Source organism: Diorhabda carinulata, chromosome 4, assembly GCF_026250575.1.
Source record: "Diorhabda carinulata isolate Delta chromosome 4, icDioCari1.1, whole genome shotgun sequence".
Lineage (NCBI taxonomy): Eukaryota > Metazoa > Arthropoda > Insecta > Coleoptera > Chrysomelidae > Diorhabda > Diorhabda carinulata.
In genome coordinates this window covers 32,382,792-32,409,879 of record NC_079463.1, presented here as the reverse complement: position 1 = coordinate 32,409,879, position 27,088 = coordinate 32,382,792, and the positions used below count along the sequence as shown (strand labels likewise).

Sequence of the window (27,088 nt, the reverse complement as noted above, 5' to 3'; positions counted from 1 at the left end):
TACACATAAATCCATAAAAATATTAATTTGGTACAATTAAACAACAAATATTGAGAGTTAACCTTAACCTAAATATATTCTCTAAAAGGGCAGCGTTGTCAGATTTTATTTAAAAATTTCTTTAAATTGAACAACGAACGTGTTGATCGTTTTCAAACTTAAGTGTCATTTTGATCTTAAATTCTTGAAAATATTAATTTTTTATGACCAAAGACCACATTTCAACAAGAGGAGGGAAAGACTATATTTTGTGGAAATTATAAACGAACATGAGACGAAAGTCTTTATTTTCTAAAATAAGATAATATACAACAAATCTTCGTAATTATGCCTTTTTTATTCAAACACTCGTTAAAATAAATTGGAAAAATAAGCCACAACATAATCTCACAGAACTAAGTATACCCTTTATTTATTCTAAGACAGCTAATTATATAATTTTCATGGCATCAACAATTCGTTTTATATTACACTATAGACGGTATTCAAAATAAATACCAGATAAAACAAAGGTTTAAAAAATTATTTCATTTGTCCTCAATATTACTACTATTTTAAAGTATGGCAACGCTGTTCGAACTCTAGCAATTTTTCTGGTTTAATAACTTTATGTAAAACTTGACGTTTTGCAACTAATTTATTTCATATTTATTGTGAACACCTTTTATAAAACTTCTACAAAATCCGATAGAAGTCATACTTACACAGTTTTGCCAAACTATCAGCTTAGCAGCATAATAGAAGCATTTTTGTGGGATACATATTAAAAATGTAAGGTTATGTTGAAAGAAAAATATTTGTTGTGGAAGGCTTACGCGGTCGATCATTACTGTAATGCGTCGTGTGCAAGAAACAATCAAGTAAAAAACTATTTGATATTTATTTTGATGATTCACACTATAGCAGAAAGTTTTTGAAACGATAATCAGACAAAAACGAAAAATTTTATCAAGAATATTCTACTCAATTCATTCTAAAAAATTATTGTCTCTTTTTCATGTACACTGCCATATAGTTTGATGTCACTGACGTAGTTTGAGATTTATCGAATTTCATAGTAAAATCACTTTATAAATTATTTCTAAATGTGAGATTATATCGTTGAATTGGCAATCGTATAACTTAAAACTATAATTACTTACATATGTTCACAGTTTTATTATTATGTATTCATGTTTACCTAAAGATGTCTCCAATACAAATTCTTACACAGTTATACAACTTGCCTGTTCGTTTTGTTTTTCAAGATGTGTACAGAGCTTTTAAACTAATAAATATTTTATACACGATAAAATTGCGATTTGAGAGTATGCAAGTCCATTTTCTTAAAAAAAATCAATTCAAAAATACTGTAAAATATTTCTGTTCAGAAAATAATGACATCACGTTTTAATTATAACAGTTTGTAACACTGACAAGTCGCGAGTCACTTCCTGTTAGTACAATCAAAAGTAGAGGTGGGCTTTTATTTAAATAACGTATATGAATCGATAAAATGAAAAAAAATGGACTAGCAATCTGAAACATATAAATAAATTTGAAATTCAATGTTTTTTTATAGTGAGTTTAGCGTGAGATCTTTCTGAAATCAAGAAAACTTTTAGCCGGTTTTGGGCACAGTTCCTCCAGCTTCCCCACCTGTTACTGGTCCTACTGCTTGTCCCGTTCCACCTTGTGGTACTACGTATTGAGGTTGGGGAGGAGCTGCTGGTGTTTCCGGCATGAATTTCACTAAAATATCAAAATATGAATAAACTAACCTCTAAACTGAGTTATAATATGACTGATGTGAGGAACTTTTTGTTATAAAAAGTTAAAGTTTACGTGGAAAAACATACAACAGCCGGCAGTTGATTTTTCACACCAAATCCATTGTCGTCTTCAAAATCTATTAACTTCAAATACTTTTCAAATTTGTGTTTACTCTGTCTGTCTTACACTGTTTTGTTTTTAATTTCATGATAAATGATGTTGTGATGCAAGCATGAAATTGTCAAGTTTTTGTGTGAGCTGTGAATTAATGTAAAAAATAAATACATGCAATTATGAATAGTTTTGGTTATACCTCCTCTTCTTTTACGTATCGATTGAGATGTAGGCGGTGAATCTGAAAAATAACTATATAACCTTTATTTTAATTCACAAACCAACGTCGCTTAAGAAATTTATTATTTTTCGTTAACAAAAATTTTCTTTTTATAATCAATATATTTAAAAGAGTGTAAAGAAAAGAAAAACTATAAATAAGAAAAAAATCTCTAATGTGTTATAAATACTTTATAAGGTTAAGAGCAAAGTCTGTTTGTTTGTTTATTGCGACGTTGCCAGGAGTTGTCAGAATTAATAGAAACTATAAAAAATGTAATTGGTAAAATTTCTTCAGTTGAGATAAAAGTGGAATTTCCGGATATGTGAGATATTAATTGTCATACAATGTTGTTGTTAGGCGTACTACAATGAATAGGGATAAACCGAAACATCATTATAAACAATTAATTTACATTTTGAAAAAACTAATATTTATTCGTCGAGTATATTTTAATGATGTTGGGTGTTGAGTTAATTATCACCCTCCCAGCGTTTTTATCTCAATATTTATGCATTTTAATGTTGAAATGAGATTTGGCCTTATTGGCATTACGAGAAGTATGAAAAATGAAAAAAAAAAAATAAAGATATACAGTAGTGCCACATGTTTTATTAATTGAAATTTCACAATTTTATCAAATTAAAAAAGTTTACAACAAAAATTATTATATTTCTAAAATCGTCAACAACTAATAAATTATATGGGGTCGAGGGGTATTTTCAATATTGAATGAATGCGTTCATATTTACATTTATAAACATCCTTTCCTACGAACCAATATTTTAACTAACATTATAGTTTGGAAGTTGATTTTTTTGTCTATTTGAACATGTTACCCTTTTATTTAAAACACTCCAAATTCATATCTGATGAACAAGGATACGATTAGAAAAAAATATTGAAAAAAAGCAATAGTGATAACTATAAATGTGAAAAATAATTAAAATGTTGGATAACAAGTTCTGACGTTGCCGGAATACAGCTTAGCGTCTAAATTATATACATTCAGCATCTACAAACGTTATACGAAATAAAACAATTTTCAATTCAAGGTGAAGCACCTACTGATAAAACGTGTTGACATCGGCAACACTGTTAGTATTATACGAATCTCATAACGACAAATGACATTTTACCGGGAAACAACCAAAACTAATCATTATTCAGTTATAGTGTCTATTTAGTTGTTGATTCAATTATATATTAATTATTCGTTGTGAATTTTAATATACGGGGTGTTATAGTGAACGTGAATACAATGTATTAATCTAGAATCTGTAACGTATATTGAAGTAAGTTTTACATTCTAACCACGCTTGCCAGTCAGATGATCCCGGTAGAAATAAGGCACCAGGAATTGAAAATTGTTAATCATAGTAAACTTTTCAAAACTAGAATCTACTTTTTTCCGAGTTTATATAGTTTGTTTTGACTATATTTAAAGAATAGAAATATATAACTTGAAAGTACGCTAAAAAAATTCACTAGATACATTTTGAGAAGTTACAGTTTTGTTTAGAAGTATAAAAGTCTTGCAATTAGTCTTACTAGTAAACTGTGACGTTAATAGTAATTATGTACAGTAGGAAATATATTTAAACAATATTATTTAGTAATGTTACAATATCATGTTGACACTTGACTGGCTTAGAGCGTCAAATGATATCACGTGGTACAATTTTAACTGAAACGTCATCTTAAATTAGTGCTGCGTCAAAACTAAACATTGTATACATCTTTAAATCGGGCATTATAGCAAAAAACTTCATAAATTTATATCATCAGCTGTTTACTAGTGTTACGTAAACTACATCGATCAGAATAATTCACTCATTTAGAAATGATTGAATAAATTACACACATTTTATGTTTATAGGTTCACAGACTGTTGAGAAGTGGTGTATTTTAGTATTTTTTTCAGCGTTATGAAGCTTGGCGCTCTTATATTTGACGTTGAATTGATTTAGATGACGCTTCAGTCGAAATTATATCACGTGACCTAATTTGACGCACTAAGCCAGCGTCGAGCGTCAACATGAAAATGCACCTTAAAGAACAATAAACATTGCAAATGTCAACAATATTTTTCTAGGTTAAAGTGTTTTTAGTAGTAGATTCGAGTTTCTAGTGTCTGTTTGCTACATTATGGCGGTGATTTGTGATAAAACTTTATTAAAAAAATCAATTTTTCGTGAAAATAGTGTATATACTGTGTCTCTTATTATAAATTTTGAGAACTTGTGAAATTTGAACCAAGTGACATAACCTATAGTAAGTAATTGTTTATTGTATTCAATAATGCCAATAATTATTTTGATTAATTCATCATTACGCTGTTGTCAAATTTATTCGAAATAAATTCATTTTTATTAATATTGGATACATTTCTGATAATTGATAATCAAGTTCTCAAAATGGAAAAAATATACCTGCTAGACATATATTAACAAATTATTTATTAGAACTTTTATTTATAAATAATATCAAATAAGCAATTTTTTACGGTGAAGATGAACGAAATTTTAGAAAATTGATAAGGCGAGCGGTTTTGACGATCATTCGACTGAAATTTGAAATACGCAACTATAAACAAGCATTTATTTGTTTCTTTAGGGTATTTGTTACTTGATTTATCAATTTTCAATTATTTGGAGGTAAAAAGAAAAGAATAAATACGTTATAATTATATTAGAAGAAAATATACTACCTAGTTTATTTAACATTCAGGTATATTAGATTTTCAGTCTTAAAATATTATTATAGGAAGTCTAAACTTTTATAGGTTAATAAAAAGTGTTAAGAAACATCATAAATATTGAATATATTCAAGTAATGACTCAAAATTATAAATTCGACCTATAACTGACAGTTGACGTTGGAAATGTCAAACAGATATGTAAAAATTTCGAGAACGATCTTATGGGACAATCTGTATAAACAAGATTGCCTATTTTAAGATGAATTTCATTTTATTACATTTGTATTGAAATATTTTCGTATTTATTTACCTACAGGGCAAAATATAATTCAAAAAAGTGTTTTATTCTTTTCTTCTTATTAAATATTAGCAATTATTTGATATAATGTATCGTTTAAATACGCTTTTTTTTACATTTGTAGAAACACTGGTAATTCAACCACATTAAAATTATCGTTTGTTTAAAAAAATTATTTTTTTCTAGGTTAAAGTACAAGCTTCTATATTATAATTGAATTTTTATCTCAACCAACTTTCCTAATCATCAACTTATAGATTAAATTATTTTTGGTGTATTGTTTTCATAAATTGCAGATTTTCTTTTTTTGCCAATTATCCGAACTGTAAAAAAACCATTTTGGTCATTAAATTACGATAATTAAACACATACATCAGTACTGGTCAAGGAGAAACACTACAAGCTTATAAAAATGTTGATTATTTCATCTTATTGATTTTTGAAGTCTGGCAACATTGGCGTTCGTGCTTATATATTTTTAAATGTGAAAATGAATATAAGTGATAGTAACCACAGTTTATATTAGGGTACATAACAATCGAAAGCATCAATTAAATAAGTACTTGGTGATTATTTATACTACACTGTAGATGATTTGAGCTTAGATGGACGATATCTTCTCGTTATTTATGTATAAAAGTGTCTCTTCTTACCTGTGGCTGTTTTTAGACGACCACACATGCAAATAAATCCTTAATCATGTACCCAATTATATTGTTGAACTTACTACGTTATTATTTCAAAGATAAATAAAAAAGTTAATGAATTAATATTTATGACAATACGAGTTTTCGTTGTTTACATTTTTAGGCATTTTCATATGACCAACAACTAAAAATAAAAAACATTTTGAGATGACGTCACAACCACCTGTCGTATTGTCTTGGAACACAAATATTGCGTTATTCACATCAAACTTATTATTAGTAGTAGTGTTATATTTTCATTTCATAGAAAAAAAAGTGTCTAAAACAATTCCGCGTCACGTTACTCGAAATAAAATGGTTAAATTATATATTCGATGATCGAAGAATAGGCAACCAAGATTACACAGCACAATTTCAATCATAGATATGGAGGGGAGAATCAGCTTATAGTTTCGGTGGAGGCTGTGGAATCACCATTTTGAAATTTATATGAGTTACATCTTTGTTAAGTGTATGTCATGAAACTATGGCGTGATTGTGTTAAAACAATCAGATTTTCACAAAAATGATGTTAAAATAGGCATTTAGTTCCAAAAGGGATTGTTGTCATCAAGTGGTGCAAAAATAAATAATACCAATATTTAATATTTATAATTTGAAGTTTAATTAGTGATTATACGTCAACTGACAACGCTATTACGTTTGTTATTACAGCTGATTCGGTGTTGTAAATTATTTTCTGAAACAACTTCCGTTTTTTCAGTAGGAACGATGTGTTTAAACCTGAAGATATTTTTTTCACAAGTAGGTAGACCTTTATTATATTACTTTATACAGCTATGTATGATTTTGCTCAAGATTTGGTAAAATTAATAATAGGTCATAAAATGTATTGCCGGTTACATAACGCTCGATTAAGTTCTTTGAACTTAATTAGAAAATGCGATGTTGCCTTGTCAGTATGCTAAAATTATTAATTATATCCGAAATAATACTTTTAAAAACTACGTCCCTTACAATATATTTGGGTAGTTGTACAAGATTTTTCTAGATAAATACGTCCATGCATACTACGTGCTTCAAAAAAATCTGATAATATACAAGTGTATTAAAAAAATTCGTTTTGTTGTTATTTTTAACTGAAGACAGTTGGTAGACCTTGCAACTACAGGAATATAAATTATGTTTAGACACATAGGTATATTGCTATAAATATTTTTGTTCATTTTATATTGTGAAACATAAAATATGCAACTTTCAATTTTTTAAATTATTGTTATGTCCGTATCAAGTGAGGTTAGGTTATACGGCGTTGAAATTCATTAGGCAATCTAAGAAAACAGCTCATCTACGTCAAAATGGCGGTTGTGGGGTATACAATCTCTCTCGAATGTACTCGAGTTCGCTTTTCTTGATTTTTCCCATGTAGTTTGGTGGTTTTTTATGTTTTTTTTTTATTTTACGGTGTTGAAAGGACTCCATAGATACTTTTTTGTATATTTTCAGTGGAACTAACACAGTCGAGTATTTTTGCATTTAGTTTTTAGTCAGTTTGTGGGTAATGTTTTAAGCAATTCACAAAATTTAGAATACTTAGTTTTTTTTTGAAAATTAATTTCCACTGTTCCAACTTAAAGCTTTAGGTGGAGTTGTACCCTTTTTCGAAAAAAAAAAACAACTCGGCCATCTTTTCGGGAGGAAATTCCGCTATTATTCAAGTAGTAACTCTTTAAGAAGCCATTTCGTAATAGAAATGGGAATAATAAGTTCTAAAATCCAACATATAACTTGAAAAGCCACACATATAAGCGTTTGTTTATCCCACAGTGGCCATTTTTAAATAGGCTTCAGCTGATTCCGACAAAACGTCAGATTACTTCATGCTATTTGAGGTTAGGTTATTGCTGCAACTTTATGATATTAGGTTAGATTAAGTTTGATTTGAAAAAAAATTGTTATAATGTCTTCATTAATAAAATTCCATATTTATGTAGTTTAGACAATGAATTTTCTTAAACGCCTGTACATTCGAATTTTTATACTAAATCGATGCATATCAAGCAAAGCCACATGATAAAAAAAACTAATACCGTGCAAAAATTCCATAATGTAAGTATTTATAAATCTATTTCGCGATATCTGGCAACACTGTTGTTACCACAATATACAATTAACAAAATGGACGCGTTTTCCGCTTGCGAGTGTTGATAATACTTACAGTATGCGAAAATAATGAACTTATAGATTACAATTGAAGTATTGTGACGAGGGAAGACATTTTTTTTGAAGTACTCTACGACAGGAAGACAGACAGAAAGCCTTTTACACCAATAACACAGATTTCATTCAGAATTACCGAATTTTTGGCCGATGAGTTACATGAAGTTCACTAAGAAAAAATAAAACCATTTAAATATCATTTATTGGTATTTATCGTCGTGTTTTTTGTTGTTGTAACCGTTATTTATATTTACAGGACGTCCCCTGGATGTTTAAACACATTCTCGCGTAATATTTAATTTTTAAATAGATATATTTTCATGTTATGTGATCATTAAAATGAGAAAAATATATTTTAACACGTAGATTTTTTTTGTAAATATGTGTACATTCGTTAATAATATGATATTATGTGTTTAAAATGGTATGGTGATAGTGAGATGAAAAAATAATTGATGTACTCACTTATTATGATTATTAAGATTACAAGTCCAATTACACCCATTATTATCATCATCTGTAAATAAAAAGACCCAATATAATTATAATGATTATTGTATTAGAACATTAAAGTTTGTCATTAAATTTCCTGAGAAATAAAAGATATGACAACGTTGTTAAGATATGTGACAGATGAAAGTTAAGCATTCACAATGTCTACAAATACTGGTCATAATTTTTTTTTTATTATAAAAATTTATTCTTATTGTTATTATTATTCTTTTGGCAGCGAAATAGTATAAAATAAGATAAATTCATCATGAAGTTGATCATAAATAATTCATTTTAGAGGTTAAAACTATCATTATCATCAAAATAAAAAATATCTAAAAGAACAATCGTCACAAATTTTGGTAACACTTATACTTATAGCGCAGGACCGGATCTACACAACTAATAGAAATAATTAATTACGAACCTTTAAATTTTGTAACCAAAACTTTCTCTTCAATTTACCCGCTTGCTGTTCAAATTGTGACGCGCCTTGTTGTAATGCATCTAAAAAAGAAGAAGAAAATGTCTCTTGTCATTCAAGATAAGTTATGTATATATCCTCGTATAGGACACAAATTCCTAACTTTGGACTCGGAAAGCATTAAACTTATATTTACCTGCTCTATCATCTAATTCCGATAATTTCTGATCTCTTTCGAGAACTTTTTCTACATTCGTTTTCATAATATCGACAACTTCATCGACTTGCGCTTGCGTTTGTTGAAGTCGTCTTTGAGCCGCGATCTGTTGTGGCGTCCGGGGTCCCCCCACGATGCCATCTTCACCGCCGGTACCCGTCGTCCCCGCACCAGGGGCCAGTGAATCCCCTGCCGACCTGAATAACAAATTAATAACAATAAATTTTTTATTCGATTCGAACGTATAATGGGCCGCGGCCGAATCTGTATAAACGCGAAATGACGTAAATTTCCCTCGTCAGTTGTTTCGACAGTCACATTTTTTTATTCGATTCGAACGCGTAATAGGCTGCAGCCGAACCTGTATAAACAAGAAGTGACGTAATTTTCCCCCATCTCTTATTTTGACATTCGGAATCTGTTGTTCTGTGCATTAATCTACTTCCTATGCAAGCCTAAAGAAATGCAAAAAACTGTTTAGGAATTTGTTTGTGATAGTCTAGCTTCGGAATATATTTTAAATTTAAAAAATAATCAAGTTATTGAATTAAAAGTACCCAGAACGACGTGAACGTTCGTAAATTTAATAGAAATGTTTTGTTGTTGTCGCTAATGAATATATAGGTCAAATAAGGTCATATATCTTGAGAATCGATTTAAGTCGTGAATTCCATTTTCAATAAGTAATATTTGTATAATTCTAGTGATACACATACAGTAAGAGTCATTTATATTTTATAAAAATAATTTAATATACAGGGTAATTCATTAGACTTAAAATCGGAATAAATTATTTGTTTATGAACCTTGAAATTAAGACTTAGAGTAAAAAAATGGATGGTTCGAACGGGGTGTTCAAAAATTATTGCTTCGTTTTATGTTTTTTGAGGTTAAAAAGTGAACCAAAGAATTTTTTTTGGTATATTAATATTTCGAATTGAATTAATCGAAAAATTGTTAATAACCGAATCAAAACTATACAAAATGGTTAAACATGGACAATAATTTTTATACAGGGCTCGTCAATACACAAGACAAATAGTATACCATTAACGAAAGCCGAGATAAATTGAATTGGCGCGGTCGATAGTATCTTTTTAAATAAATATTGATTATTTTACCGTTCGGTCAAAAATGTTGTCCAAATATGATAGTTACGTCTACCCATAAAGTAATTCGGTATATAAAACGATAGTTGTAACTAATTAAACGTAAATAAAACTACTTACATGTTTTTTTTTTTGGATAAACACAGACAAATTGATTCACAAACCAATTAATTGAAGCTAATTAATTCTAGTTTTATTAAGAATCTAAGTTCATTCCACTTATATCGCCCATGCCGTCTTGAAAGACGCCTGCGCAATAAATTCCGTTCCGAAAATCGATTCTCAACACCTACCTGAACTAAATAAATTTAATTTAAATTATTTAAATTCAATATATCGTTTTTGTGAATATATACGTAATATACGAAGTCGAAAAAAGTTATATATAGAAGTAATTATCGTATTTATCATTTATTTATTATAAATGAACCATTATTATCGATAAAAACGATATTTAAACTATCTAACAAACTGTGGAACCTTCTATACGCGCATTTCGTTAAAATTAATTGATCAAAAATCGAATTTTCAATACGGGAACCGAAATATATTTATCTGCATTAAATTAAGAAGTACACGTGTAAATTTTATGTATTCGGATAGATTTATAAATAGTAACTTACATGATTTAAAAAAGGCAAAAGTTCTATTGAAATTTTTCGAAGAACAAACACTAAAATAACACCGATGCAAATGTGATTTGAGATGTCGCTTATATTGATCGTGACGTCATACTGGCGCGGCGGACATGCGCCTCGACCGGCCGGCTAGGACGCAGTCACGGACGTGTCAGTCCGGTCGCACGTTGAAATTTTGAAAATATACAGTGTCCGTAGAAAAAGTTGTCGATAATAAAACATGACATAAGCGATTAATTTTATTTATATCGTCGCCAGATTTTTATTGCGTGTGTTTTTTATATAATTAAATCTAAATATCTTTTTTTTGTTCTGTTCTAATAGTCTGGTCGTTTAGGTAACAACTTCGGATTGAGGCAAGGCCCCCGCAAGGCCGAGGCCGGTACAACTTTGGTCATAGGGCCCCAGAATATTTTACTGTGGATATACTCAGCCTGGTCCTTGTTACAGGTGGGGAAATAAAATGGGGGGGGGCATGAATTGAAGTTGAAAATTTCTTATAGAACTATCGAGTCTTAAAGGGGTTAAACTATAAAAATCTTGTTTTTATATTGAAAATTACAGTGCAGTCGGTTGATATGTCAAGTTGACACATGGATAGCCGGCTACTTGGTCAACAACTTGACGAAGGCGGCGTTAGAATGTCTGGGGCCCAACCCCAAGAGTCCAATAAGACGATTTATCAAAAAAAAATATATATATAGAAAATTATTTTTTTAATATCAAACCGTTAAATAGGCCCTAAACTATGTATTTACTTATTTTTGACGTTTGACATAAGACAATTTTTAAATAAAACCCCTAATATGACTGGACTATAACGATTTATGTTAACCTCTTCAAACTGCTGTCATTTATCTACATTCCTACAACATTACGTCGAAACGTCAATTTTTACCTGTTTTTACTATCAAAAAGTCTCCTATAAGACGATTTATCAAAAAAAAATATATAGAAAATAGAATCAACAAACTATTTTTTTTTAATATCAAACCGTTCTTAATGAAAAAAGGCGTTAAATACACCCTAAATTATGTATTTACTTATTTTTGACGTTTGACATAAGACAATTTTTAAATAAAACCCCTAATATGACTGGACTATAACGATTTATGTTAACCTCTTCAAACTGCTGTCATTTATCTACATTCCTACAACTTTACGTCGAAACGTCAATTTTTACCTGTTTTTACTATCAAAAAGTCCTATAAGACGATTTATCAAAAAAAAATATATAGAAAATATACAAACTATTTTTTAAATAAAACCTCTAATATGACTGGACTATAACGTTTTATGTTAACCTCTCCAAATTGCTGTCATTTTATTCTACGAGTAATAAACTGTTTTGTTGTTAAATTGTTTTTTTCTGAAACCCCCAAATGTTTTATTTTTTTGGATTATATTGTTTATACCATATTTAAATCAAAATATTAAATATTACCAGCATCAAATTTCATCGTTTACATCGAAATTTATTATGTGTAATAATCCATGAAACGGGAATATTGTGAATTAAGAACAGTTACAAAATAACTTTCAGTGAGTATTATTCCCGTCTCTAATCGGAATCTTCTACTTGGTTAAAAAAAAAATGAAATTGTTTAATATAATAATATCAAAATGATTTGTATTCGTTGTTTAAAAAACATACGGAGGTATATTCAAGTCGTGAAAATATTTATAAACACATTAAAGTAACAGTAGCCACTTCGATTTGACGTCATTTGATTGGTTTTTTTTATTTAGTGACATTTTATTAAAAATGGTTTGTAAATACTAAATAATATATTATTAATATGTGTATTTTTATATAAAATATAATTCAAAACATAACTACGAGATTTGAGTTGTAATTATTTGTAATTTAAATAGTTCTGACGTCTAATTCAATGAAATAGAAATCGCTTTGATTGTGGGTTGGTGACGTTTGCGCTGATGCCACGTTTACACTTATTTGGTATAGGTCATGTTTCATTAATAAATATAACACGTGATGTTTTTTTTTATTGAAACATAATATTTTTGAAATACATTCTATGTTTTCGACTTAGTTTTAAGAGCAGCTTTGGCTCTTTTTCTCAATATTTGATTAACTTTAGCCAACTCCGTGAGGGTTCGTTTGATATACATGACTTGCTCTTCCACGTTATCTTTGTCGATCTTGATAGGATGCTCTTTCGATTGAGCCATATGAGTATACAAATTCCAAATTGATGATTTAACTTCGTCTATTTCGTGTAGTTGTAAAACCTTGAAATAAAAATAGTTTGTTTCGAGGTTATGTTATCAAATTTAATACGAACCGCATTGTTTTTAATTTTAAGAACGAGATGTTCGCAATCGATTGATTTAATCTTCGCATTTTCGAATCTTGATTGAAGATTTGCTATTTGATTGTTCAAACCCATTATTATGAAGTTTTTTTCTTCGATTAGTTTCATCTAAACCAATTCAATTTTCACAAAATATTTTTTTTAATGTATTCTCCCTTACCATATCACTTTTTGCCCTTTCTAAAGCTACAAGATTTTGCTCTTGGAGTTTGGCTAAACTCAGTTTGGCGCTTAACAGTGTCATATATCGATTTATCATATCTTGAATCGATATAAATTCTTGGGAAGTATCGACTACTTTATCTAAGAAATTCTATAAAATTTACTTTTTATTTCACACTTGAACTGTCAACTGTCATAAATCGATTCATAAGAAGTATCGATTACTTTGTATAAGAAATTCTAGAAAATTTACTTTTTACTCATAAAAAATATAGAAAATCATTGAGAAAATTATACAAGTATTATTTTTCAATAACTTTTTGAATATATATTACAATGATTAATGTTGAAAAATTAAGTTTTGATTCAATTCACACTTATAGATCTACAATGCAAAAGGCTCCTATACTTCCAAAAAAAGAAGAATGCAATGTTGTCACCTCTATTAATGAGAACGTAAGAAAGGATTAAATTTTTACAAATCTATGTTGAGATGTAAATAAATTATTCAGTGTACCTCATATAACTTATATTCTTTGATTTTTTTATCCATTTCAAATTTTGCCTCTTTCAAAGCGATATAATCTTTTTCGCACTTTTCAATATCTTTACGTCTTTGTTCGCATAATATCTTATCGTCTTTTATCTTCTTTTCTGCTCTTTCTCGTTTCTCCATGTTTTCCGTTATAAACTATAGAGAAAACAAAATAAAAGAAGAAAATATTGCTAAAGATATAAAGTAAATATTTGCAATTAATACATTATGAATTTTACTAGTCATGAGCAATAAATCTGAACTGTACTGCTAAATAGTTAGTATTGGCAACAGCGTAATTTACTGTCAATTTGTAACACGTAAGTTGTTATTAGTTTGTTTTTTAATGTTATATGGAAAACAGCTAAATGAATGATTATTTACTTGATCAAAATGTATGAAATTTTCTCTCAATTGTTTTTCTTTTTCGTTCAATTCCTTCCACTGTATATCTAGACTTTTTCTAACTTCAACGAGATTTTTACGTTTTGAACCCAACATTTTTTCGGCACCGTGTAACCTTATTTGCAATTTAGACAATTCCGATTTAGCATCTTCAGAATGAACCACGTCAAATTCAGGATATATTCTGAAATAGTTTAATCGTTCACATTTAGAATCTGGCGATTAAAGACTCGTGATTTCAACCATTTATCATAATAATCAATTTTTTGATGGGGGATACTGGATTATACGATGTATGAGGACTATTTTTTCGAGTTAAGAGAGAAGAAGAAAGTTTAATGTTATAGATAACCTCAAATAGTTTTTCGTAATGTTTGACTATAATAAATGTTTTTTATATATTTAATTGTTGGATTATTTTCATTAACAGGTATAGTATTTTTCTGAATTTTAAAATTCTTACCATTTTTGATATATTCCATAATTTAGTCATTATTTTAATAAGCTTTAGCTGATAAATGTTTCCGGTCTGTTCAATCTAATAGTTTTTAGTACATTTTATTTACTTAAACATTGGAAAATAGGTTTTTGATATATAATAAATATTAAATAAACGTTCATTTTAAATTAAAATAGATTCGTACTTACTTTTCCATTTTTGTCATCTTTTTTGATTCAATGTAATCTGTAACGGCTTCTAGACCGTACGGTTTCTTTTTCGGGAACGTTAAACGTTGGGAAACATTTATTTTATATTTATTCTCCATTATTAAATTTGCGGTATAAAGTTTTTTCTCAATAAACGTGTATTTTTTTTAGAGAAAATATAACATGTCAATGTAAAGTCAATCGTTTCATAGGAAACGTATTTAACGTCATTTAACTCACAGTCTGGCGGTTAAGGGAGTGTAAGAATGAAAACAAAAACTGTTAGTTATGAACCAATTTATTTATGATAAACAAGTATTACAATGAGACATCATTTATTTATAAATATTAACTCGCTCTTTATTTTGTATTTAAATATTTTTTTTTTAATTTGATAACTAGTAATTGTCAAACTCCACTGTTGTCTTCTTCTTCTTTAGTGGTTCGTCAATGTTTTCTACATAGCTGGGGTTAAATTATTTCAATATTTTTAATAATTATCAATTTTATCAAACACAAACCTCGTCCTATACACTTTTATACAACTAAACACAATACATAATAGATATAGATTAAAATATAAGTTGATTTAAAATCGGGATCATATAATGACAATTCATAGGAAAAGATGACCAAAACACACTGAGAAAACAGCTCTATTTGATACGATAATCGTGTCAGTTTTCTAGTGACCAGAACTCAAATTTTTCACCGAAACTTACAACGAAATGCTTCGATGTTGTAATCTATCAACTTAATTGAGTATTTATCCAACATTTTCAGAAAGGAAGACGGATTTAATTAAAGCTAAATCACAAAACAAATCTAGTTTCTATAAAACTCTTCGGTCCTATCTAACGATATTTAATTTCAAAAGCAAACATTATTTGTATTAATACCATTCGATAATTAATTTCAATTAATTATTCAAAATTTTATCAGAACACGAAGTCGATTGGTTATCTGTATACAGGGGAGTACAAGATATAGGAGTAGGCGAACTAGAATAAAGCTGCATACTATCACACTTTTCTTCATCTTCTATTATGGGATTTTTCTCACAATCGGAAGAAGTTTCTTCTGGTTTGAATATTTGTGAACTAATTTGAGGATGTCGCAGTCTTATAGAATCAACGACGTCTAGTAGATTTTTGGAATCCATAGCTAGGATGTGAGCTGCACCTAGCATACCTCTATATCAAGAAAAAACAACATCTTATGGTGGATTATGTAAAAAAAAACTTGTAGCATTTGAGAGCATATAATGGGGGAAGTACCACAGGAATTGAAAGAAAAGGAACATATACGAGGACGGTTCAAATATGATCGATTTATTAATCACCGAAAATATTTATAGTTTTAACATTTTTGTCACCTTTCATTGGCTTTGATGTTGATTAGTAGACCGCGATAAATCAAAAACGTGTAATTCTAGTCGATTAACAAACACGAACCGTTGTATCGAGACGAAAAATTATAACAAAGCTTGTAACTTATAACATTAATATTTCGTATATATATCTTATTCGGCATAATATACAGGACGGTTGTATCGTTTTCGGTCACCGACATGTTGTCGGACGTATTAGATGCCTCTCATCAATAACGAACAAGAGCTGACATAAATATTTATATGGATGGATAGAGAATCGAATTGGGAGAAAAATGATCAGTACAACAACTTCCCCCCACTCCCCCCTCTCATAAACGATCTGGATTGCTCAGAACGAGATAGATTTCGGTATACGAGACCTCAAAAAGAAATTTTTACGAGTGAACGCCATAATGAAATAAAATACCACATTAACCCCCCCCTCTCCGCCCTAGGAAGTTGCAGGGTGCAACTGAAAATCACTTTTTTATTATTTGATATAGCAGAAGGTCGTTTAAAAATATACATAGTGAGGTTAATTGGTAGACCACGAGAAATCAAAAACGTGTAATTCTAGTCGATTAACAAACACAAACGTTGAAAAATATGCGATTTTTTTTAAATTGCACCCATTTTTCGAGGGTATAGGTGAAGGCAAAACTCGAAATTTTAAGTGTACGCACTTGAGGTGGTGCAACTTTTTTACCTTAAACCTGTTAATTGTTATTAAATGTGTAATTTAAGCATAATAAACTTCGAAACATACAACCGCGCGATATACAGCTTTTTGAACCGACCTCGTACAACAGAAATTGAAGTTTAGTGGATTTAAGGTTGGTATTATGAAAAATATTACAAATTTAAATGGTACACTCACTTTCTGTATTCGGCATCTAAAGTAGTACTGCTGTACTGTTGCGCTAATTTCATAGCGTTAACCAATTCGGCCATATCTTTTGATAAAACTTTATGGGCCATTTCGACTTCCCTTTGGACTATTGTTGGGAAATACGATACGATATTATCAACGCTACTGAGTAGAGATCGAAGTTCTATTCCGACTTTTTTGACTAGATCCAAATAATCATCGGCGGCCGCTTGTTGGACGCCCTGCGATAGGGTCATTACGGCCCTGACTACATCAGTTGTACATTCGTACACACGGTCGTGGGTACGATCGAGATTCGCCGTCGGGTTTTGAGTCAATTCCTAAAAATATAAACTCGAAGAAGAGTTGGACAGAAAGCAGTTTTGAGTTGTTCGAAATGGGGCATAAAAAACTTCGCATTGATTTGTTCATCTAGTATCAATTTCTTCCAGTGTATTTTGCAATCGATTTGTCGTTATTCATTTCGTCACAAATATCCCGTACTTGTATGTGAATGTTTCAAATTTAATTTTTTTAACGTTTTTTTCTTGTATCATTAAAGGTTAGTTTAAAAAAATAGTTCAAAAGTTCTCATATTATTGTAAATGACGTAAGTTGTCATTTACATCATTTAACATTGAAAAGCTTTATAAAATCTTTTTTTACCCATTTAAACATCTCATTTAAATATGGATTAAATAAAATCGACAAAGAAAATTAATATTTATATAATTAAAATTGGCAACGTTGTAATCATTATATTCTATTAAGAAACACGACTGTATTATGTCTCGTAACTTTTCTCACAATATGGCGTCTGATTATACATACAAATGTAAAAAGTAAAGAAATTTATTTTACATATACTCTGTAGGTTTAACTGAAATGAAATATGTAGAACAAACAATTATATTTTAGAAATAATTATAAACTACAAACAAATAACGTCATTTTATTTAAAAAACAACATTTATTTTTTCGTATTGTTTAGGTGACGTCATTCATCAACGATCTAAAAAGTTTATTACCAAGTTTAATCTTAGACATGAATGGAAATAGATATTTTATACGAAATTTATAATAAAAAAAATATTGTAAAATGTAGTTTTATTTCACAGACTCACCCAAATAAACAGAAAAAACAACTTCTACTGTTTCAAAATTATATAACTGCCATCACGAACCAAAGTTTACAAGTTGCCAAGTTTACCTTAGAAACAAATATTTTCAACGAGATTGTTTAATAAAGTTTTTGTAATGTTAAATCAATCGTTATTAATAAATTTATACAAAACTAAATATACGAAACGTCTGTTATAATTTATTTAATTATAATTGTTACGGTGCTTCTAAACGAGTGATATTTTTAATACAATACGTGGTTGCAATAGAATATCCGGCAACATTGCCAACTAAAACATCCAGACAGCTAGACTTTGCAATATAGAATTTTAATATGTTCGGGACATTATAACCAAACGTACTTTGGTTATTTTTGCGTTTTTTTTTTTAAATTTGTACGGGTAAAATGATTACTACTTGTTATAATGAGGGAATTATTAACTTAAGTAATAAAATATATTTAAGTTCTAAGTTGTGTAAACAGGAATATATATATAAAATAAAAATAGAAATGTGAAACAAGATGGATTGGCTGTTATAATTTGTTATATCAAGTGATGAAGCTTACCAAAAATTCCCAAACTTGAGAACTTACGTAAAAAATGAGAAAAAAAACAAGATTGAAAGTGGTGGACTTAAATTAATAATTAAATAATAAGTTTCGCGATATAACAACTATTAGTGACGACTTCGAGAACATTTGAGTAACGCTTAAAGATAAGACACGTCAGCGGTGTGAGATGTTCCAGATTTGAATAAATAAATTCCTTCCATGGTGGTGATAAGTGTTTATAATTTGTGATAATCAATTGTGTAAGTGAAAATGTGAAAATTTTAAGTGATGAAAAGTGTTGTGTGATAAAATGTGTTTGGTAGGTGGAGGTAAATGTTCGATTCGATTTTTATATAATTATTGACAAATTTTAACTGATTATTGTGTTGGTTTATATTACATTTTTCAAAATTTTAATAAATCATACCAGAATATAATATTTAGTGTTAATGCAACCAAATGTAGCGCCTTGACGACATGGTCATAAGTTTTAAATTTTGTAAAGTGGGGTGGTGCCCCATTCAATGTTTCTTATATTGAGGGTGCAACAAATTTACACTCATTTCAATGATTTTAAAATAAACTATATAAACAATAACAATTTTTTGGTCATGAAAAAATTTATTATTACCTTTTTTTTTCTTCAAATTGTTCAATATTGCGACGTGTTAAAGATAAATATGAGATCAGAATTTGAAAACCAAAATTTTAACAAAAATCAGACTCAAAAATGTTCAATAATTTGTGAAAATTATTCAAATTATGATATTCGATTGTTTTTTTTCAAATTGTTTGGTTATATACGATATTTTTCGAAACAAAGTTCAAGTACAGTTTTTGAAGACAAATTTCACGGTTTTTGGATTTTTTATTGGCAACAAAAGTGTTGAAATTTTGGTTAGGTTAGGTTATATCTCGTTTTTGTTTTAAGTGCGCCGGAAAAATAACCGAAACAAAAGAAAAGATATGACACCATTTCCATATTTAAAAAAATATTTATTTTTTTTTCAAATATAATTACTAGTAGACATTTTACTTTTGTTTTTTTGTAATAAAATAATTATTTTAACGATTACCGTATTTGATTTATTTTTGTAAATCATTAGTACTTCAAAAAAAATCAATTTTTGATGAAAATATTCAAAAGAATTCAACATGTTGCCAAGTTTAAATCTATTTCGTAGATGACTAGAAATATTCTATACTACATTTTGGTGTGTCAATTTCAATAGTAAAAAATTATATTAAATATCGTTTTTTACAAAATTAAATATTGACCCAACTAAAAATTCCCTAAAACTTATGAAGAAATAAATAAAGAACTAACCTTTTTATCCTTTTCGTTTACGGATGATTCACATTGAGACAAGGAGTCTTTATTCTCATTAAGCATCTGGCTATTTACTGAATCCGTACTGCTGTGTAAATCTACATGTAAAGCTCCGTTGCTTCTTTCACAATCCTCAAAATTCAGGTAACTAATAGGTCGATTTTCCGTAGTATCTTGTTCTTGATTCATACTCAGCCTTTTCTGTAAGATAAAATCATACATCAACACCAATTTTCATCCCTTAAAAGGAATTTTAAATAACCCCATACCTAATATTACAAAAATATATTTACCAAATGTGTTTCGGATTCCGATAACCATTTGGAATCCTCTTCGGATTCTTCTTGCTGTTGTTTGAGTTTTTTTCTCAGTTCAATGTCGAAGGGAACTGAATTTTCGTATTTACTTTCTTCTGATAGCATTTGATCTTCGTAAGTGGATGGAATACACTGTAAAATATGTACATCGATATTTTTTATCCGGGGAAGTATCTATAGAAAAACCAACAAATCACAACTTTACTCGATCCATGATAATTGCCAATGGGGAACATATTATGTTTAATTAGTTGAAAGAGTATTTTTTTATTTTGAATTAAATTGAGATTAAATAATTTTATCAAAATTTTAGCCTAAGTTTAAAAAATCAACTCAACATTATTGTTTATTCTCAAATTTTTGTACCCCAGTTGCACCATAAACTAGTTTTTCAATTTATCTAGTCAAAATTGTAGATCATTGAGTAAAGTTGAAAATAATTTGTTTGTTTTTATATAATTAACGTAAAAATAATTAACCAATGAGTCAAGCAATATTAAATTAAAAAAAATTTAGTAAAATTTGTGTACGAAGGTGTCAGCATTACAAAATCATTTCTAAAATAACCACAAGCCAAAATTTAAAAACAACACACAGTAAACGAGAAAAAAAATGCAACTACATGCATGTGTCTATTAAAATTATCAATATTAATGATGCAAACACGAAATTTGATGCAATTATAAAAATTGTGGATTATACGTGACTGAAATATGAAAGTATAGAAACAAATTAGTCCTTGAGGCTTCAAAAATTGTATTAAGGATAGTTCCTTTTGATACTAAACAGTAGAAACAAATCTAAACCTTGTTTTTTTACTGAAAAAATGGAAATAAAACTTTCAGTTACACCACTCAATTATTGTTAGATGATAAGAGTCCCGGAACTTTTTATTGGAAAGTTTCTGATTGAATCAATGGGGGTCTTATTGCTTCATCTTTTCTTGTAGAATTCAATTTCGAAAAGAGACATTTGAACTACCAACAACTATTGCTTCATATTCTCTTGAAGAATAAAATTTTAGAAAGAGACTTTTGAACTACTGATGAATCATTTCAACAAAATCCAACACACTTTTAGTTACATCACTCAATGTCCTGAAAATTTTTATTGGAAGGTCCTGATTTTATGAATTACCAATTCCTCTTTTCCTTATTGAAAATTTGAATCAGACAGAATAAGTGCGGGTTTCATTGCTTCATTTCAATTATGAAAAGAGACATTTGAACTACTGATATACAATTTAGGTGCCCATCTGTTCTTAAAACGCATTATTGATTACATCACTCGATTACTGTTAGATGATAAGAGTCCTGGAACTTTTTATTGGAGTTCCTGATTTTATTTACTACCAATTATCCTTATTGAAAATTTGAATTAGACGGTTTGAATGGGGGTTTTATCGTTTCATCTCTTCTCGAAGAATACAATACTATAAATTTTGAAAAGAGACATTTGAACTACTAACAACTATTGCCTCATCTCTTTTTGAAGAATACTGAAAGGAGACATTTGAACTACCATCAGACAATTTGTTTTCAAAAGGAATCAAAACATTTTATCAAAAGTTGTGATATTTCATGAACGAATGGTTCAAGAAATTCCAACTCAGTCTATTCAGTTGTCGGGATATATTCTGATTCCTGTTGTACGTTTTTTTATTGGTGTTTCCTGCATTATTTTTTTTTCTGTAATCCATTTTTCTTCATTCCTATGAAACCGAGTAACCAATTCAGCCGTTTCTTGTTTATTTTCAATACTCGTTTCATCTTTTTTTTAATATACTTCTTCCCACTAAAACATAAATTTCACAGGAAGTGTCATATTAGTAAACACATTCCACCACTGGTATTTGAAAAAAAAAAAATTAATTATTTGCATAAAAAAACACACACAAGTGATGCTAATTGAAAAAAAAAAAAAAAACTTTTACTCATTCCATAAGCCAAGCTATTTTTCAAACGAAAACAAAAACCATCGTGCATCTTTCGAACCTGAGACGCATATTTTTGCACGAAAAATTGCTGTTTGTGAGCGCAACTTTTTACATCCGCCCCGCCGAAATCGTATATATTTTCTTCTGAATATTGACCTCCCTTATCATTAAACTGATGAAAACCGGGGATTTTACTAATATCGTAACTACAGGTTTGTAAATGGGTGTTTCGATCCAGAGATCCCATTCGAGACGGGAATTTTTGTTGACGTTCCAACGATCCCATTCTCGATGAAGTATTGTGCGATTTTCTTTCCAAAGAACCGAGCTTGGGACTAAAAACGCCCGAAACGCTTTGCGGAATCGTATTACGTTCCAATGTATTCCCCAATTGGGGAGATCCTCCTGATAAATTCCTTTCCAACGATCCCGTTTTTGGAGTATTGCTACTCGTACTGGAACGCGACGACGTTCTTTCGATTGTACAAATTTTTTTATCGGATTCGGGAGTTTCGGGAACCTCTGGATCGAGTTTCTGGAGATTTTGGATAGGTATTGGTTCTGTTACGAGAATAGGATCAATGGTATCCTTTTTTTGGAAGTTTACAGCTACTGTGTTAAATACCGAAGCTGGTGTGGTGTAACCTGCTGCGCTGAAGCCTCTGCATTCGTTTTCTTTCATTAGATGAGCCAGGACCTCCGGATTTTGCGCCACTATGTAAGTTTGGGATACTACAGGCTGAGGAAGGTCTTCTTGAAGTGACAAAACATCCATTGCTAAAAAAATGTTGATACCATCAACATCATAAATGGTTTGTTTTGAAATAATTTACCGTGCATGGGGTATCGAGAAGGTTTTGGTGGTGGTAGAAAATCATCGTTAGGACCCCAAGACATGGCTGCCATTTTTCTATTTTCTCTTCTTAAAGTATCTTGTTGTACGCTTCTTTCTTCATATAAAATTTCTTGTAGTATTTCTTTGATATCTTTAAAATTCGGTCTTTTACTGGGTTCATACGACCAACACTGTGACATTAGAGAATATAAACGTGGAGGACAATTTGGAGGTAAAGCTAAACGTTCTCCATTCTCTATTTTTCCTATGACGTCGTTGTTTTTAACACCTTGGAAAGGTTTGATTCCAAACATTAGAATTTCCCAGATACAAACGCCTAAAAATTAAAAAAACTACCTATAAATATATGTAATATGAATTAACCTAAAGATTGCTGACCGAACATCCAGACATCACTAGCTGTGGTAAATCTCCTGAAATTAATACTTTCCGGACTCATCCACTTAATTGGTAATTTCCCTTTGGAGGCTTTATAGTAACTTTGATCGTCTCCCATCCACCTGGACAAACCGAAATCCGCCAATTTTACACACTTGTCATTACTAACAAGCACGTTCCTAGCAGCTATATCTCTGTGTACATATTTCTTAGATTCTAAGTAACTTAAAGCTGTCGATAATTGGAATGCATAAAGTAAAAGTGTCGAGAGGTCTAATCGATTCTTATTTTTTTGTAAATAAGATCGCAACTCTCCTAATTTAGCCAGTTCCATCACTATCCACACCGGAGATTCAGAACACACTCCTATCAATTTGATAATGTGCTGGTGATCGAATTTCTGCATTATATCTAAAAATAAAATTTTTGTAACGATTAAATATTGTTAAAAATATTACGTACAAGCTTCTTCTAAGAATTTTTCTGTAGTAGCAAGATCAGCATCTCCTTTACATGTTTTAACAGCAATTGGAATGCAAACGCCATCTTTTGTTTTGAATATGCCTTTATGTACGTCACCGAACTGGCCCTCTCCCAATATATCCTGCAATTCTATCTGAGTTCTGACAAGTTCATAATTTTTAACTAAAAAAAAATATTTTTAGTTAGACCCAGTAATAAACTAAATAATTTGCCTACCTCCAGTCGAGTATACATAGATTTATAAAATAGGGTACATTTGAACTACTACATAAGAAGATTGTGTAAATGAGATTTTTTTTAAATGAAGTTCTCATATTGAAAAAAATCAAGTTATTTCTGAAAAATGGCATATTTATAGAACAAAATAAATTTGAACAACTACAAAAGTTATTTTTAAAATATGACATATTTATATAGAACAGGGTACATTTAAATTACTACATAAATATTATGTGAATATGGTTTATACTAAATAGTCCTTATTCTAAAAAAAAAAAACAAGTTATTTCTGATTTGAACTACTACTTGCAAATATTTTGTAAATATGGTTTATACTAAATAAATATTTAGTTTGAAAAACGGGGTACATTTGAACTACTAGATACAAAGATTATATAAATATGATTTATACTAAATAAATACTTCTTATTTTGAGAAAAGGGGTACATTTGAACTACTACATACAAAGATTGTGTAAAAATGATTTATACTGAATAAACATTTCTTATTTTGAAAAATACAGTTATTGCTAAAGAAGAAGGAATATTTACCTGCAGGTATGGAGTAATCTCCCTCCTCTACAATTTCGGCGTAATCTTCAGACAACATTGTTCTTGTGGAGTAAGTGTCTCCATCCGAACATTGCGATTTTAGCGAAATGTAATCTTTGGTATCTAGAAATTAAATTGTTGTTAATTACCCATTTAAAAACTCCATATTGTTACCTTTTTGATTCCAAATCGATTTTTGGGAATGCGAATGTAATCTACAATATCCATCTAATAAATCTGCCAGACTTTCTGCTATCTCCAAATTAGTACAAGAGAAAAAAACCAAATCTTGCGATCCTGCTATTTTTAACTGTACAGTAGCCTTGGTATTGGCTCTGTAATCGTTTACAAGTATCTGGATTGCTCTGATCTGATCAAAATCGGCAATCTTCTTAGAATCAACTGAATGAGATATTCCAATTGTCGGACCAATCACCAATTCTACTGGAACCGTAAAACTAGAACCGAAATCCACTCTGAATCGTTCTTCGTCGAAGTTTATGTGATGTTTGAGAATTTCTAAATATTTGAATGCACTTTCAACAACAGAAAGATGAGAAATTTTTTTCAGTTGCATCTGTATGGATTTCCTCAATGATTTCGATTTCATCTTTTCCAATATACCGTTGGGAAGAAACTTCTGCATTCCTATTTCTTTTTCCAAATATTCCAAATTGAATTTTTTCTCTTGAGTATGCTGGGGCCTGTCTTTCAGATATTTCTGAATCTCCAAACAGCACAATTGGATCGCAGTGTCTTGATCAATCTTTTTGTGAAACTCAGCGTGGTAATCACTTCGCACCTAAAAAAGAAAATTTTTTCCTCTTTCAGTGATTAATAAACAACGAATAAGGAAGTTTACCTGATCGTAATAATAATAGAAGGTAACTTTATCTTTTTCATAAAAGTCCTTTAGATTAGGGGGTAGATAACGGATCCTCAGATCATATCTCCATTCTGAGTAAGGATGTTTTGTTAGATACTTTTCTTGTACTTGTTTCATTGTGGTATCCTGATGTAGCCAATGGATCTAGAATAAAATTAATCAAATACTAAATCTAGTGGAAATTTGTCGAACAAACCTCTGTTAAAGACGCCCTGGATAATCTTAAAGCGTAAAGCCCGTTATAGTATCTTTCTCCTGGTGCTAATCGTTCGGTAACAGTCTGGATTATTCCTTTAATTTCAACTGTATCACTGTACCGAATCACGTTGAAACCTCCATTTGGAAGATGAACCTGGTATAAGAATTTTAAACTGTAAATCTCTATTTTAAATATATTAATTTTTATTGTAACCTAATCTGAATCAAAATAGAAGACATCTTGTTTACCTTTACGGTAGCCTTATCTGCCATCATTAAATTAGTTTGTAATATCTTGTCGGAATTATCCATATTTGTTATTGACGATGTATGTTAGTATAAAGCTATTACAGACCATCGTTGATTAACACCACTGAAAATATAGTCAGTTAAATGTAACTTATTTCACGTACATATTCAAACTGAAGTTGATATTCTTATATAAACGTGACGACGTATTTTAATTTCAATAACCCAAAATTATAAACGAATAAAACTTGAAATGATTCGTTTTCAAAGCATTTTTGGTCACAGTTGAAGATGTATACATAAACTAGATCAAATTATAATAATAATAAACTTGGTATTATTTATTTGAAGTTGCATATAATATATTTTACTCACATTTGGTGTTGCTATTTTTAATATCATTTGCCATTTCCCACAATTAGTTTACATTTAAAACATTTTTCGTCTATTAATTTTGACTTGAAACTTCCTACTAGTGACAGTGTCTGAATTTTAATTACAGCGTTGCCGTTGATGTGCAAAAATCTGTAAACCTAGCGATTACCCCTATACGAGAATTTATATTCGAATATCGTCCATAGAGTTAATATTAAAGATAGAGAGAGCAATATATAAACGATTTATCACTTTCTATCTTCGTCTACTTGCTTATAAAATCAGATCGTGTTATTTCCCTTCTTTGTCGTTCTTACTGTTTAAAACTTTGACGTCATTTAGGACCAATCAGAAAGATACAGATGAGTGATATTTTCAGGAAAGCAACTACATTATTCAGAAGACAGTCTGACAGATTGGGTTAGGGAAGAATCCTTGAGTTTTTGTGAGATTTATCAATATTCAAGTAAAAAGTTC

At 29.7% G+C, this 27,088-nt stretch overlaps 3 protein-coding genes across 5 annotated transcripts; all 3 read right to left on the bottom strand.

Annotated features, from left to right (window-relative positions):
• Window positions 1-270: 270 nt before the first annotated feature.
• LOC130893162 (vesicle-associated membrane protein 2) lies at window positions 271-10,930 on the bottom strand. Of its 2 annotated transcripts, none has more exons than XM_057799042.1 (5): window positions 10,818-10,930; window positions 9,065-9,282; window positions 8,872-8,951; window positions 8,418-8,469; window positions 271-1,731 (listed from the first exon to the last, which is right to left on the bottom strand). In XM_057799042.1, coding segments are annotated over exons 1-5 (483 nt in total). In that variant the 5' UTR covers window positions 10,820-10,930; the 3' UTR covers window positions 271-1,600. The 2 variants fall into 2 exon arrangements, 1 of the variants encoding a protein (XP_057655025.1); XR_009059155.1 differs by lacking the exon at window positions 271-1,731 and adding an exon at window positions 2,679-5,408 and having other exon boundaries at window positions 5,739-8,469.
• A 1,895-nt stretch (window positions 10,931-12,825) lies between these two features.
• Window positions 12,826-15,114, bottom strand: LOC130893155 (coiled-coil domain-containing protein 42 homolog). The gene is made up of 6 exons (XM_057799033.1): window positions 14,919-15,114; window positions 14,250-14,454; window positions 13,848-14,021; window positions 13,329-13,481; window positions 13,139-13,276; window positions 12,826-13,085 (listed from the first exon to the last, which is right to left on the bottom strand). Exons 1-6 carry the CDS (start codon window positions 15,035-15,037, stop codon window positions 12,870-12,872), a joined length of 1,005 nt encoding a protein of 334 aa, XP_057655016.1. The 5' UTR covers window positions 15,038-15,114; the 3' UTR covers window positions 12,826-12,869.
• An 86-nt stretch (window positions 15,115-15,200) lies between these two features.
• Window positions 15,201-26,738, bottom strand: LOC130893141 (focal adhesion kinase 1). 2 transcript variants are annotated; one of them, XM_057798996.1, is made up of 14 exons: window positions 26,612-26,738; window positions 26,237-26,360; window positions 25,986-26,141; window positions 25,766-25,933; window positions 25,078-25,705; window positions 24,904-25,026; window positions 24,113-24,295; window positions 23,651-24,061; window positions 23,250-23,588; window positions 22,475-23,193; window positions 20,457-20,612; window positions 20,161-20,364; window positions 17,168-17,499; window positions 15,201-16,111 (listed from the first exon to the last, which is right to left on the bottom strand). In XM_057798996.1, the coding sequence occupies exons 2-14, from the start codon at window positions 26,297-26,299 to the stop codon at window positions 15,838-15,840; spliced, it is 3,756 nt and encodes a 1,251-aa protein (XP_057654979.1). In that variant the 5' UTR covers window positions 26,300-26,360; window positions 26,612-26,738; the 3' UTR covers window positions 15,201-15,837. The 2 variants fall into 2 exon arrangements, with proteins under 2 accessions (XP_057654979.1, XP_057654980.1); XM_057798997.1 differs by having other exon boundaries at window positions 23,042-23,193.
• Window positions 26,739-27,088: the final 350 nt, after the last annotated feature.

Bases quoted from the DNA above. Each gene is read 5' to 3' on its own strand.
- LOC130893141 (XM_057798996.1), bottom strand. From the start codon at position 26,299: ATGGATAATTCCGACAAGATATTACAAACTAATTTAATGATGGCAGAT. The intron at 23,194-23,249 runs GTAAATTATTTC...ACATTTTTTTAG, and splicing joins TTCTCGATACCCCATGCACG to CAATGGATGTTTTGTCACTT. The intron at 17,500-20,160 runs GTTAGTTCTTTA...TTATATTTTTAG, and splicing joins TAAACGAAAAGGATAAAAAG to GAATTGACTCAAAACCCGAC.
- LOC130893162 (XM_057799042.1), bottom strand. The intron at 8,470-8,871 runs GTTCGTAATTAA...TTTTATTTACAG, and splicing joins TTTGGTTACAAAATTTAAAG to ATGATGATAATAATGGGTGT. The intron at 1,732-8,417 runs GTGAGTACATCA...TTGATATTTTAG, and splicing joins AATCTTAATAATCATAATAA to TGAAATTCATGCCGGAAACA.
- LOC130893155 (XM_057799033.1), bottom strand. From the start codon at position 15,037: ATGGAGAATAAATATAAAATAAATGTTTCCCAACGTTTAACGTTCCCG. The intron at 14,022-14,249 runs GTAAATAATCAT...TTTTCTCTATAG, and splicing joins ATTTCATACATTTTGATCAA to TTTATAACGGAAAACATGGA. The intron at 13,277-13,328 runs GTAAGGGAGAAT...GAATTGGTTTAG, and splicing joins AAAGGGCAAAAAGTGATATG to ATGAAACTAATCGAAGAAAA.